The 15597-nt window shown below is 22.4% G+C and overlaps 3 protein-coding genes across 3 annotated transcripts; 2 read left to right on the top strand and 1 right to left on the bottom strand. All coding sequences in view use genetic code 6, as the record gives it.

Annotated features, from left to right (window-relative positions):
• Window positions 1-596: 596 nt before the first annotated feature.
• Window positions 597-7815, top strand: TTHERM_00335850 (PAS domain S-box protein; the record flags this gene model as incomplete). Its single annotated transcript, XM_001017553.2, has 5 exons — window positions 597-1617; window positions 1904-2496; window positions 2569-4249; window positions 4302-6803; window positions 7055-7815. The coding sequence occupies 5 exons, from the start codon at window positions 597-599 to the stop codon at window positions 7813-7815; spliced, it is 6558 nt and encodes a 2185-aa protein (XP_001017553.2).
• A 910-nt stretch (window positions 7816-8725) lies between these two features.
• On the bottom strand, window positions 8726-9040 carry TTHERM_000335849 (hypothetical protein; the record flags this gene model as incomplete). Its single annotated transcript, XM_012797976.1, has 1 exon — window positions 8726-9040. One exon carries the CDS (start codon window positions 9038-9040, stop codon window positions 8726-8728), a length of 315 nt encoding a protein of 104 aa, XP_012653430.1.
• Window positions 9041-9806: 766 nt separating this feature from the next.
• TTHERM_000335848 (PAS domain S-box protein) lies at window positions 9807-15551 on the top strand. The gene is made up of 4 exons (XM_012797975.1): window positions 9807-9930; window positions 10284-11961; window positions 12146-14599; window positions 14780-15551. Exons 1-4 carry the CDS (start codon window positions 9856-9858, stop codon window positions 15538-15540), a joined length of 4968 nt encoding a protein of 1655 aa, XP_012653429.1. The 5' UTR covers window positions 9807-9855; the 3' UTR covers window positions 15541-15551.
• The last annotated feature ends 46 nt before the right edge of the window (window positions 15552-15597 follow it).

Below are 15597 nucleotides of genomic sequence, written 5' to 3'. Positions count from 1 at the left end.
AAACTTATTAAATAAATTTAATTGTGAATTTCCATTTTTTCTTTTCATTTATACTTTAAGAATTATGTAATAAAAAATAAATGCAAGTTTTTAAAAATATAATAGCATTTAATTTATAATTCATTTTCTTTTCTTGTTTGATCTTTAAAGGAGATCTCACTATTAGTTACCATAAATTATATTGCATTCATTGAAAAATATTTTAAATCAAAAGATTTTTAATTACTTTGCTAAAATTTAAATAATTTTGATTTTTTTAATAAGAATATTTAAAGAAAATGAATATTTTCAATATTTTTCTAAAAGAAAATGAAATAATGAGTTTTTATTAAAAATATTGGATTTTAGCTTATTGCATTACAATCACTAATAATAATTCTTTTAAAATTAAATTTTTTTTTTTGAATTAATTGATGATTATAAAATATTATTTAAATTTATTATATGATTTTGTTAGTTTTGTAACTTTAGAAATTAAGCTATTAGGTAATATGATTAGATTCATTAAGTATTATAAAAAAAAGTATTATTATATTATAAATATCATTAAATGATGATATATAAAATCCTAATTATACCAAAAGATTAGATTAGAAATGTAAATATTTCTTTGCATTAATTAATAGTTTAATAAAACTCAATCGTTCTATTTTTATTCTTAATTATCGATAATTTTTGAGTAAAAATAGATTATTTTTATTCTTAATTATCGATAATTTTTGAGTAAAAATAGATTATTTTTATTATTATACTAACATTCAAAGAATTCAACTTTTAAAATATTCCTGAATTTAATTGATTTAAAAATGTTGTTTCTATCTAAAAGTAGAGGGATTTTTTCTTAAAAATATGCATTTATTATTTTAATTCTATAGATACACAGATATGCCTTTTTGAATGGTGTTTTCCCTTTGATGATTTTTAAATTCTTTGCGTTATGTTATAAATTTACACAAATATTTTACTTTTAAAAACTGAATGATTTATTGTTACTTTTTTAAAGATAATTAATTACCTTTGAAAAAACAAAATAAATTTCAATTTTTAGAAATACAATACTTAAGGAATCTAGCAAATAGTAAAATATAAATTAACAAAAGATAAACACTTAAAAACTAAATTTTCCATTATTTAAAATGAATTTGTTGCTGAAAATAAGAAATTAAATTTAGGATTATTACTAAAAGCAGATTATTTTTGTGGTAAAAATGAATGGAAGACCTGTTTTTTTTGGACATATTTTGCTTTTTATTAGGTTTTTTTTTCATATACAACTAATGCTCTCTTAAAATTTGATGAACGAAATAATTAGCTTTGATGCAAATCTGAATGAAATAGGAGATTATTCTATTTTTTTTGATAAATCTTACTCTTAGGTTATATTGTATATTGGTATTGTAATAACGGCTTTAGTCTTTATAGCTTTGTTTAATGATTTCATATTTTGCTAATTTCATTTATTATAGCTAACTTCTAGTTTTAGCAGGAGATATTTGGGGATGATTTTTCAGATATTCAATCATATACTATATATACCTCTTCTATATTTTGGCATAGATTAAGCATATCAAAATAACTTAGCAGCTATTTATGGCATAATATCTACTATAATAATAGGTTACACACATTTTTTTTTTTATATTTTTTTAAATCTGAAATTTGCTTACAAAAAAAGATGAAATAAATTAATTATTTTAAATAGCTCCTAAATAACTTATTTTAATCAGTTTTTTAAGTAGAAAATGTTAAAAAAAATTAGAATAAAACATTCATTAAAATATTTTTATGTTAAATTCAAATTAGTTTAGCAAAAAAGCAAATAAGTATAATTCATTTGAATTTATTTAGTTTATTTCTTAATTTTATATTAATTTGTCGCATCATAATTTTTTAAATATTGCAGGTATTTTCGTCAGCATTCATGATTAAGATTACAGCATTCAATCTATTGATAGCTTAGCAAATAGGCTATCGCCAAAAATTATGCTCCTTAATATAATTATAGAATCATGTGTATGCATATCTCTAAGATATATAAGCAAGCCAAAAATTATGCTTTTGATTTCAATTTTACTGTCTGTTTTTAAAATTTTAATTTCTGTTTCTACTCGCAGCTATGAAAATAGAAAAATAAGAACCTTCCATTAGTTTTTATCAATATATCATTTTTTGTTAACTTTATTCTTGTATATATCTATTTTACAATACTCTAATATTCCAATTACTTTAATTATGATACTAATAATACCTATATCGCTGAAAATAGCCTATTTAATTGATAAATATTAACATAATCTTACTCGTTACAGTTTTAAAAAGTAATTGTTGCTGTTAGATCCTACAGATATAGATTTCTACTTAAGAGTATTAATGAAAGTCCTTAAATTAGAATACAAAGATTACTGCGAAAACTCTTAATCTATTATTTTGGAATATATAACATAACATCATAATATTTATTGTGAAGATTATCCAGACTGTTTTTGTAATAAAGAGGTATATATTTTTATTAATTAAATTTGCTGTTACTATATTAAAATTATATTATTTAAATTTGTAATGATATAGCCTAAAGATATTAGACAATATGAGGATATGCGATTAGAAAAGTAGCTTAGACTTAAATATATAAATAAGTATGTGAGATAGATGTATAACAAATGTATTTAGGAGGGAATTGTTAAAACTAAAAAGATAAATAATCTTATAGCTTTTTCATACTTAAATTTTTTAATTGAAATCTCGCAAAGTAAAGTCCTTTGCTTTAGCGAAATCATTAAACTAAAAATGCTAATGAATTTGTCTGAAAGAGAGGTTGCTTTATTTAATTTTATTTTTTAAAAAGCAGTAAATAAATTCACGTAAATTGATATCTCTAGCACTTTGGTTTATAAAAAAAAGTAAAATTAAAAGGAAAATTGGAAATATTTTGAAGAATAGAAACTTAACGAAGACTAGGCTGAAAAAAAAGGAGCTACTTTTGATGAAAAAATTAGTGTAACTAATTATATAATTGGTATCAATTTTGACGAGTTAGTCAATTAAGCAGAAGAATAATATTATGCTACTATTCAAGAAAAGCAATCTTTACTTTAGTTGCTCTTTTAAGATCACATAGATTTAGAGGTTTTAAAACTTAAGGCATAAAATCTTATTCATTCAAGAAAATAATTGCTTAAAAAATTTTTGATGCTTCATAAAATCAATTAAAACAGTTAAAAACTCCAGTTCTATATAGAAAATTTTGTTAATACATTAGGATTTGGATAAAAAAAGAGACAAATCTTTAAAAAAGACAGATAGTTCACACTGGAAGGTCTAAAAACTGATGTTAATATCTTTAGTAAAGACACTTGTGTTGTATTTATTACACTTGTTAACGAAGTTGGTACTATAAGAAAGGTTTAGAATAAGTTTGAAAATATTTTCGGATACTCTAGCTCTAAATCAATTAAATCAAATATAAATATTATTATTCCAAAATACATTTAAAAAGTCCATGATAAAGTCTTGTCAAATTATTTGCAAAACCCTGAAAATTTTTAAATCAACAATTTCAAACTCCAAATAGCTTAAAGCGAAGGAGGATGGGCAGTACCTATTTCTTTAAAATTTAGACCAGATTACATTAATTTGGAAGACTGTGGATTAACAGCTTTTATTTAAAAAGTTTAAAACGAATATAGTTACATTCTTTTGTCTTGCGGATATTTCAAAATCTAATGTTTGTCTCAAATTTTATTTACCAAAATATTTGGTAAATTGTATTCATAAAACGAAGTATATAAAATTTATTTGAATAGGGTAATACCTTTATTAAATTATTTTGAGAAGTAGTAGGTCAAGCAAATAGACCTTGATTTAATTAATGAAGCTGTATAAACAGTAGCTTTTCTTCCTAAACTAGAAATAATACAAAAAGGCTTTAAGCGTTTTCATTTATATGAAAAATTAGATTTAGCTGATTTATAGAAGTATGTTGAAAATCTAACAATTGAATATTATGATTTATACTCTGTTAAACTTAAATTTTACTATAATAATTATAAAAAAATTTAATTTAACGTTGTTGAGCTGCACAAATTCAAAAAAATTACAAGCTATCAGGCTCAAAAAGAAGGCTTAATCACTTTTAAGAATCAGCTAAAAACATTAATGAATATCGATTTAAATATTAAAAGTGACCTAGATATCATTGACCAGTTTATGGAATTATAAACCCTATAATTTTATTAAAAAAGTGTTTAGTGTAAATTAATTTAATTTGAAAACAATTTATATATTTAATATATTTTTTAAAGAATTTAGTATTTCTGAAGAGGAAGATGAAAGCTAAGCAGATGAGTTAAAAGAAAAATAATAAGAACATCAATTTTTTTAAGGTAGCAATGAATCAAATTAGGTAATTTCCCTACCTTTGTAAGCACATAGAGAGGATATTTAAAAAGATTTATTCACAAATGAGGAAGATTTTTCAAAATTGGGATACCATCCAGATTCAAATTTATAAGGAATAAACTAATAGCCCTATTTTAAATATGATGAACATTTATAAGAAGTAGAAAATAAAAATGCATAAGATAGCACTAATATTTATGACTAACAATAAGACTTAAAAATAGATAACTTGAGTAGTTTTAACAACATTAATCAAACTAATAATTAAGTTCTTTTATCTCCTTTGTCTAACAATCCACTATAAACAACTTTCTATAACCCTTTAAGCTTACAAAGTGAAAATAGATTAATATCACCTAAACAGGCGCAAGATAAATTTTCATTTCAAAAGAATATCATACCTTAAAAATAAGAAATTTTTGTAGAACAGAAGACTAATTAAGAGTAAACTTCTGTCATCAAGTAGATAGCTACTGAATAATACATATCATAGGAAAGCATCGGTAATAATAATAATAACATTAATAGTAATAATAATAACATAACATAGAAATAACAGCAGTTAAGGTAAATGTCATTTGAGCATTAAGCTTCTGTGACAAGTATCCTTAATGAATATTATGATATAAAATAAAAGGAAGTAATTGGAGATAAAGCTTAAAGTAAAAATAAAATTTTAAACAATTTAATTAGCTATAATAAAAAAGATTAAACATAAATGTAATAAATCACAGATGATAAAAGTTCTAATTAAATCAAAGAGGAAGATGAAGATGAATAAGAATTAGACAAATCTACTTAGGATTAGAAAAGTATTTTGCAAAAAAATTCTTCTATATCTTCAGCAAAATAAAATGGGAATAGTACAAATAATTTTAATCTTTGTTAGATGCTCAAAGAGCGCATAAGACAAGCAAAAATGTAAATAGAACAATAAAACCAAACCATTTTTACAAGAAAAAGTTCAAAATAATAAACATAAATTTAGTCAAATGCAATTTTATCTTCATAGCGTTTATCAGTTTTAATAGGTTAAGGGAGAGAATCTGTCTTTGATGATAGTAATGGTGCTATGAGTTCAAACTTAATTGGAACAAGAACTAGAATGAATTAACTTAGCCTTGAAAAATACTATTCAAGTCATTAATTAGAAAAAACTAAAACCAAAAAAATATCAAAACCAAAAAGCTAGCATTCCCATAAACAAGTATTAAATGCTAACGACTTGACTTCAGAATAATTGAGCGATTCAATAGCAAAACAAGAAGAAATATAAAGAGAATTAGAAATGCAAAGATCACGTGTACTAGGTGCTAGTTCTGTAAACACTAATTAAAGTTAAAATTAAGAATAAAAGAAAAGCATATTTAAAATGGTTAATTCTGAGAAAAAAAATTATTCTCTTTTTATATTACTAGTGTTTAGTTTTATCGCATTGTCTTCATTTTCGACCCTTATACTTTACTAATATTTTCAAAATAGCTCTTAATTTGACACAGCATTGCTAAATTTTAACTATCTTCCTTGGCCCTTATCCGTGAGATTCTTATATTCGAAAGTATTAGCTGATTAGGTAATAAAAGAAATGTTTTGGAGCTAATATTTCTAATCCTTTTAGAGCCAGCCATAATATGAGCAAGTTGTTTAAGCAAGATAAAAAAAAATTTTTTATCTATACAAATAATCTTATTTGGATTTTGTTAATGCTGACAATGTAAATTAAAATTATTTTACTTATATTACAACTACTTAAATTCCAGTGTTAATAAGTAAGGATCCATTAATATTAGAAAAGCCATATTTAAATATAACATCATAAAAATTGTAAGCTACTTTTCCTGTTCTATATTTTATGGCTTTTATGTAAGGCAATTTATATAGAATGACGATAGATCAAGACTAAATTTATACTTAAACAGTTTAACTTGATAATTTCTCTGTTTTTAATACTTAAGTTACTAAGCTTTAGACATTGCTATCTTTATCTGTTACTGATATTACAAACACAATCAGAAATCAAGCTCTTTTAATTATGATTTTAGTTATTATCGTTATTTGTATTTTAGGATTAGCAATCATACCTCTTTATTATCATGTTTAAATTAAAAATGAAGAATTATTAAAATTATTTGCTACTATATCTAGTTAATCTCTTAACGATATGATCTAACCAATATAAATATCCATAATGTCACATAAAACCTAAACTAAAATAAAATATTTTTAACTTCCGATATATAAAAAGCGAAGAGCTATTTCTTCGTGCAGTGAAATTCCTAAGATTAATATAAAATACATCATTTATATTATAATTGGAATATTTCTTATGGCCATCTAACCAGTTATAAGTTTTTTATATGTCAACAGCTTTTATAATGAAGCAAATGTCCTTATTAGTTTGATACGTAAGCCTTTAACATTCAAAATTTATATTTTGCTTTTATTGGGGGCTTGATTATAAAATTTGTGAAAAATTTTGGAATAAAATATTATTTTAATTTCATTAATTATTTAATATTTATTTCAATAATTTTGCAAACCAAGCCCTAGCTAGTTATTTATTTTAATTTAGATATAATTTTTTTAATTTTGATATAATTTTTTACATACTTTAATTTTAATATAATAATTTTATTATTATTTATTATTTAAAAAGAAAACTTTTACACTACGAAAGCTTATTGTACTAGTTTATAAGCAATATCAAACTCAATGATTTTGATAAAATCTTAAAAGTATTAAATATATAACACAGTTTATTATACTGGGAGAATATAATCCCTTATTAGTTAGTAAACAGATAATATTAATTCTTTTTACCAAGCAATACAATAATCTCAAAGTTCAATAAGATTTGAAAATGATTAATATAATAATTTTTTTTATCCTTTGATTACTGATAATATATGTGACACAATATAAAATAATCCTTAATATGTGAAATCTTAAAATTAGTTTGATATTTCAACTTGCAAATCTATTAAAAGTGGAATACTAACAAAAGGTTTATAGATTTCTTTAAAAAATTTATTCGAAACTTATGCTTTTATTGGTCCTATGTACAATATTACTGATTATTAATCATATACACAGTCTTTTTATTCATGGGAAGATTCTAACAATTTGGTAGAGCTAGATCAGTTCTTTGATATAATTACTACTTCAATGGAAATATTAAAAGATTTCCTGTTAGAGAGAGTAAATAGTTTTTTAAATTAGATGAAAAGTGTTCTAAAATCACTTCTAATCTATTAACTTATCATGATGATTATAATATTTTATTTTGGGTTTATAAAATTCTATGAGCAAGTAAAGCTTGAAATGATCTAAACAAAGAGAATGCTAAGTATCCTTTCAATAGAAGTAATCCTTGATAATCCTTACATACTTTCATATTTAAGCAAATAAGAAAGTTGATATTTGGCTTAAAAAGTTTTTGAAAATTAAAAAGAAAATCTTATTTTATATATTCGTATTAAAAATTTTTTAAAAATAAGTATCAATAATTTCTTTTATTAAATTTCATCTATCAATTAATTTAAAAATAAAAAAATATGAGTTTTTTTAAACACCAAATATTAAGAAACATAAAGAGAAATAAGAAATTTGTAAATCATAAAGTAAAGATTATTTTATAAAAGTAAAGAAAAAAAATAGAAAAAACTAAGCAAGTAAAGATTGTTTTATTTAATTTTGTTTTATAAAAGAAATGAAATAAAATAGAAAAAAATAAACAAACTTAATTTGATGGTAAAAATTAACAGAATAAGATTTTTTAGAGAAGAAAAAAATTAATTTTATTTATAATTTAATTCACAACATTCATGGATGGATTAGAATAAAAATATATAGTTTATTTGCTAAAATGTTGGAAATTAATATGATGTATTTGTAAGATATTGAAAATAAGTAAAATTTAATTTCAAAAACAACTTACAAATTTTATTTTTATGCTTTTTAAGCTTGCTTGTATTAGAATTATTAATACATCAAGAGAAAAAATTCAAACAAGCTTTTTCATTCAAAAATTTACTAATACTTTACTGGTAGAGATAAAATATTACTTTTTTTGATTTAAAAATTTATTATTCAATAATTTTTCTAGCAAATATTCAATATTTAATAAAAAATCATAATTCTCACCTAAATAGTTAACATAGCACAAAAAGCAATAATAAGCACTTTAGAATATAGGCGATATGAATTTACTCAAAGCTATTTAAGAAAGCATTTGGTAGTACTACTCCTAGTAATTATTTTTAGTGATTAATACTAAGAATAGGCCATTATTAATAGGATGTGCTCTGTTATTGATTAGGTTTTTTTTTCACATTTAGTTAATGATATCATAAGACTTAACAGAAAAGCTTGCAAATAAGGATTTAAAAGAATTCTAAATATCAGACTATTCAGTATTCTTAGATAAATCATATTCTTAAACTATATTATATATCAGCATTGGAATTACAGGATTAGTTTTTGTATCTTTATTTAATGATTTCCTATTTTACTAATACCGCATGCTTGAAATAACTGTTAGCTTCAGTAAATAGTATCTAAAGTTAGTCTCCTAGCTATTTTCTTATGCTTTATTCATTCCAATGCTATATTTTACTTTTGACCAAATGTATAAAAACAACATTGTTGCTATTATTGGATTAATTACTATACTGATTACAAGTAATTTAAATAATTTTTCTTTTAATTCATTCATTATTTTCTCTTAAATTTTATATTCTACCTTTACTTAAAATATCAAGTATAGAGTAAAAAAATGTGACTGAATTTCTTACAAAATAGCGTTTTTAAAGCTAAATAATACTTTCCTTTAGTTCACTTTTTTAAATTTTATAAGATTAAATAAACAAAATCATATAAAAAGCTATTGTTTTTAAAATAAATTTATTATTTTACTATTTTAAAAAAATTAATATGAAAGGTTTGGTGTTTAGAATTCATGATTAAAGCTATAGCATAATATTTTCAGACAGCTTATCGAATAGATTTTCTACTAAGATTATTACAGTTTATTTATTTCTTGAATGTTTAGTATGCTTTGCATTAAGGTACATTTAGAATTCAAAGATTATGCTTCTTCTATCTTTGATATTCTGCTTTTTTAAAGTGTTAACTTCTACTTCTAAAAGAAGCTATGAGGATATAACAATAAGAAATTTAGATCTTACAATACAGATCTATCATTTATTATTAACAGTTATTGTATATATTTCACTTTTTGACCCAAGTTATGTCCAAATTAATGTGCATATTATAATTCTAATACCAATATCTTATAAAATAGCTACATTTATTAATATTAGATAGTATAGTTTATTTTAGAGGCTCTTTAGTTCAAAAGAATAAGTAGATAATCCAGATGACTTAGATTTTTATTTAAGGCTAATAATAAAAAATGTTAAGCTTGATTATTCTAATTATACTGAAAGCAAATCCTCTATGATACTCGAATATATAACAATCGATCATAATACTTTATGCGAAGAATATCCTGAGTGCTTTTGCAGTAAGGAAGTATGATAGAATTATTTTTAAATACATTTTACTGGTCTCAAATTTATGAAATTCAAATATTTAGTAATGTGGCAAAAATAAGTAAATAAATAAATAAATTAAAGTATCAAAATTAATTAATTTCAAGAGAAGAAATTTGTCAATTTGAATTGATAATAAAATTAATCTGAACATAACCTGTTTCATTTATAAGTATTAATGCAAATATCAAATTTACATTTTTTGAAGAAAATGTTTTTAAAATTTATTTTTATTTACTTCAAATCATTATGCTAGCATTATAATTTTCTGAGAAAAATAAAATTAAAAATATTTCAAAATCTTATTTCAACATTTATCATTTTATTAAATAGCCTTTAGATGTCAAATAGTTTTAAGATATGGTATTATCAAAAGACCTCAGATAAAAATATTTAATAAAATATGTCAGATAAATGTTTGGCAATTTTATTTAAGAAAGTTTGAGTAAAAGCAAGAAAATTCCGAACTTACTTTGCTTCACATACCTCAATTTTTTGATTGAAATATATTAGAATAAGCTTATTAGCTTCAGTGAAATTATTAGGCTTAAAAAACTAATGAAGCTTTCTTTTCGAGAGACTGCAATATTTGTTAACATATTTTAAAGAGCAGCAAATTTATTCAAATAAGCTGAATAATCTAACAAACTAGCAAGCAAAATAAGTTAAACTTAAAAAAAGAACCAAAAATAATAGGAAGAGTAAATTAGCTTAGAAGATCAATATAAAAGAGCAATTCATGATGATAAAATTGAAATAACAGATTATATGGTTGGAATTAAATTTGATGAACTGCTCAATAAAACAGAGGAAAAATACTATAATACTCTACAGCAGAAGCAATAATTCTTATTGCTGCTATTTTAAGATCATGTAAACTTAACAATGCTAAGAGAGTTAGCTTTAAAAATTATTTAGTAGAAAGAATCTCTCCATTTAGACTTGCTAACTCTAAACAAAATAAACTAAAACAGCTAAAAGTTATAATTTTACATTGAAAATTTTATTAATTATTTAGGGTTTGGATAAAAGAAAAGAATGGTGTTTAAAAAAAATAAATAATTTAATTTTGATGGTCTGAATACAGATGCTAATGTTTTTAATAGAGATACTTGTGTGGTTTTTATTTCATTGATAAATGATATTGGAGCAATCAGAAAAGTTTAAAATAAGTTTGAAAATATGTTTGGTTACTCCTGCTAAGAATCTTTAAAGAAAAATATAAGCATAATTATACCAAAATATTTATAAAGAGCTCATGACGAAATCCTTAAAAATTATGTTCGAAATCCTGAAAATTCCACTATTAACTACTTTAAGCTTTAGATTGCATAAAATGAAAAAGGATGGGCAGTGCCTATCTGCTTAAAATTTAGACCAGACTATATTAATCTTGAAGACTGTGGATTAACTGCCTTTATTTAAAAAATTTAGAACGACTATTATTACATTCTTATGTCATGTTAACGCTTTTAAATTCAGTGTTTATCATAAATTCTATTTAATAAAATATTTCGTAAAGTTTTTTCTTAAAGCGAAGTACACAAAATACACTTAAATAGGGTTATTCCTCTTTTAAATTACTTAGAAAAACAGTAAGTAAATCACAAATATCTAGAAACTGTTAATTAAACAGTTCAAACAATAGCTTTTATTCCAAAGGAGTAGGCGATACAAAAAGGTTTAAAACGCTTCAGCTTAACTTAAAAGTTAGATATTTAAAATTTGCAAAAATATGTTGAAAGTCTCAGTGTAGAATTTTACGATTTGTACTCTGTAAAACTTAAATTTATATTAAATAACTTCTCTAAAGCCTAATTTAATATTTTAGAATTGCATACTTTCAAAAAAATTACAAACTATTAGAGCTAAAAGGAAAGTTTATAAAATTTTAAGAATCAGCTACATACATTGCTTAATATAAACATAGATATAACTAATGACTTAGAAATAATTGATTAGTTAATTGAACTTTAAAATCTTTAAAATGCTTAAGACAGTCATGAAAGCAGTAAAATTTATTTATTTATTTACTACAATTTGTTATTAATTTCAAAATTTTTCTCTAAAAAACCAAGTTTTTATTTTTAACTTATTTAATTAAAATTTTTACTGAATTTAAAAATAATAATAAAATGAATTTATAAAAATTACATTAATAGAAATTGAAATATTAAAATTAATAAAATATTAAGATTTAAATATATCAGAAGAAGATAATTAGAGTATTTCTGTTTAGGAAAATTATGCAGATAAGTATTATAGGTAAAATAATAATAATAATAATAATAATTACAACTAGATTTTCCACCACCAAAGTAGTTTTGGATAAAAAGAATTCGTCCAAAATGAAATAAATATGAATGATGGAGAGGCTTCAAAAATGGCCCTTGTTTAAGAATCTTATTTATAAGGAATTTCATATAATCAAGTTACTAAATTGTAGGAATAAAGTTAAGAGGTTGAATAAAAAAATTATAATGAATTAACCAACATTTACTATCCTAACTTAAATTATAAAGTTGATAATTTAGACAGTTTTAACACAAATAATATGAATAATTATCCTTAGAATTTAATATCGCCTTTATCAAATAATAGTTTGTTTACTACACTTGTTTCTCCTCATTAACCATAGAGCGAAAACAAACTTCTATATAAAAAATAAATATCTGATACATCTAAAGTTGATTAGAATTATCTTAATTTAAGTAAGTTAAAAGATGACTCACAGCTTTCTAAAGAGCAGAATATATTTACCGAAAATCTAATAAATAATCAAAACATTTAAGCTAATAACTCATTCAATACTAAAAACTAAATAAATGAAAATAATATTTTAAACGTTAAGCAATAAAGTCGAAGATCAAAACTTCTACATCACTAATAGTCTATAAATAATATTTTGAATGAATACTATGATTCTAAATAATTAGAAGCTAAAAATGTACCAGATAATTTAAGTTAAGCTAGGAAAGATACTTAAAAAGGCTAGAAAAATCTCCTAAATGCCCAAGATAACATCGTCACCTAAAATAAGGAAATAGATACAAAAGAATATGACGGAGAAAAGTCAACTGATTATTAAAAGAGTATTAATTAAAAAAGCTCTTACAAGGCTTCGTTAAATGAGGAATCAAATAACCCTAAAGCCTTTAATTTTTGCTAGTTGTTAAAAGAGAGAATAAAGTAGGCTAAATTATAATTATAATAAGAAAACTAAGCTAAATATTTTAGAAAGACATCAAGTAAAATACAATTGAATACTTAAAGATAATCTTTTCAGGATAGAGAATAAAATTTGAATACAAATAGCATATAATAAGCTAATGATAAAAATGGAACTCTTTAATTTTCATTGGAAAGATACTACAATACTACAAAATTTGAAAGAAATAAATCAAAAAAATAAACTCTTAATCATGGATAAACATTTTTCTCTCATAAGTAAGTATTGTAGGCTGAAGAAATAACTTCTGAATAGCTAAGTGACAGTATAGCTAGAGAAGAAGAAAATTAAAGAGAGTTCGAAATGTAAAAATCTCGTCTAAATGCCACTAGTTCTATAAATACCAGTCAAAGTCTAAATCAAGAAGTAAAGAAAAATATATTTAGAATGATTCATTCTGTGAAGAGGAATAATTAGTTAAATATTCTGATGGTGTTTGGATTTGCTGCTTTATTCTCCTTTTCTGCTCTGATTCTTTATCAATACTTATAGAATGATAATTAATTCAATACAGCTTACCTTAACTTCTAGTATCTACCATGGCCTTTATCTATTAGATTTTTATATTCTAAAATAATATCTGATTCTTATCTAAAAATTATGTACGACTCTAATTATTTTCAATCACTAGAAGCAAACCCATCATATGAGCAAACTTTAATTGACAGATAAGCTTCAACTCGCTTAGATTATAAAAACTCTCTTATAAATTTTATAAATGCTGATAATGTAGATTAAAATTATTTTTTATACACTATAAATAATAATATGAATGTTGTTATCAGCAAAGATATCAGCGTCCTGAAAAATCCTTATTTGAATATAACTGCCAATAAGTAATAATTAAAAGCACCAATTCTTTACTTCATTATATTTATGAACTCATATTTTTAAACAAATTAAAATATGGTAAGCAATCTATTCTTTTAGACAATATCTTTAGATAATTTTCCTAGCTTTAATACATAAGTAACTTAAATTCAGACTTTGATATCACAATCTGTCACATCAATCACTGATTCTATTTAAAGCCAAGCTCTATTTATAATGATTTTTATTATTGTGGTTATTATTTTGCTTGGGTTTCTCACCATTCCTCTTTACTATCATATATAAGTTAAAAATGAAGAATTACTCAAATTATTTTGTACTTTATCAAGTCAATCTCTAAACGATATGGTTTAACCTATTCAAATTTCTATTCTCTCTCATAAAACTTAAACTAAAATCAAATATTTTTAACTTCCAATATATAAGAAACGCAAAGCCATATCTTCTTATTCTGAAATTAAAAAATTTAATATAAAGCATATCTTCTACATAATAATAGCTATTTTACTTATGATTATTCAGCCAGTCATCAGCTATGTTTATATAGCCGATTTCTACAATGAAGCAAATATACTGATTTAATTAATATGTAAATTATTATTTTAAAGTTTTTAAAGGGGAAATTTTTTATCAATTAAATAATTTTAACAAAAAAAAGTTTCAATTTTTATTTAAAAATTATTTTATAAATTTAAAATTTGTGTCAAAAGAAACTCTCCTTTTAAATTTACTTATTTATTTAATAAAATTTTATTTAATTTTGAATTAGAAAACTTCTATAATGTGAAAGCTACATGTGTTAGTATACAAACTATTTCTAATGCAGAATTTCTAATTAGCTCTAAAAATTCTAAGTTATATAATACTATATATTTCAGTTAGAGGCTATCACTTTTAAGTTCATAACAAAGTTAATCCTTGAACTCTTTTTATTCTGCTATACAGCTATCTCAAAGTTCAAAAAGATATTAAAATTAATTATATGAAGATTTCTTTTATAAAATAATAACTGATGATTTATGCAATACAGTTTAGTAATACCCTTAATACGTAAGTTCTAAAAATTAATTCGATATATCTAAATGCTAATAAGTAAGAAGCGGAATTCTATCAAAGGGGTTGTAAATTTCTATTAAGGAGTTCTTTCAAGTTTACTTTGATATTAGCCCTTTGTATAATATCACTGACATTAATCAGTTTACTAAATTGTTTTATTCATGGGAAAACTCAAATAACTTAATTGAGCTTGATTAATTTTTTGATATAATAACGAAATCAATTGAAATTCTAAAAGATTTTTTGTTAGACAGAGTAAATAGTTTTATTAATGAAATGAAATTTATTTTTAAGTCATTGCTGATTTATTAATTAATAATGATGGTATTCATTTTCTATTTTGGATTTGCCTAATTCTATTACTAAGTTAAGGATGAAATGATTCAAACAAAAAGAATTATAAGCATACTTTCTATTGAATCTGTTTTAGATAATCCTTATATGCTCTCTTATCTTAATAAATAAGAGAATTGAGATAAGATAGTACAAGTTTAAAATTAATTAGTTTTATATCTTTACTTGAACAATAGT

The sequence above is a fragment of the Tetrahymena thermophila genome, assembly GCF_000189635.1.
Source record: "Tetrahymena thermophila SB210 genomic scaffold scf_8254610, whole genome shotgun sequence".
NCBI classification, from domain to species: domain Eukaryota; phylum Ciliophora; class Oligohymenophorea; order Hymenostomatida; family Tetrahymenidae; genus Tetrahymena; species Tetrahymena thermophila.
Note: the sequence above shows the minus strand (reverse complement) of the source record. Positions and strands in the feature narration are given on the sequence as shown.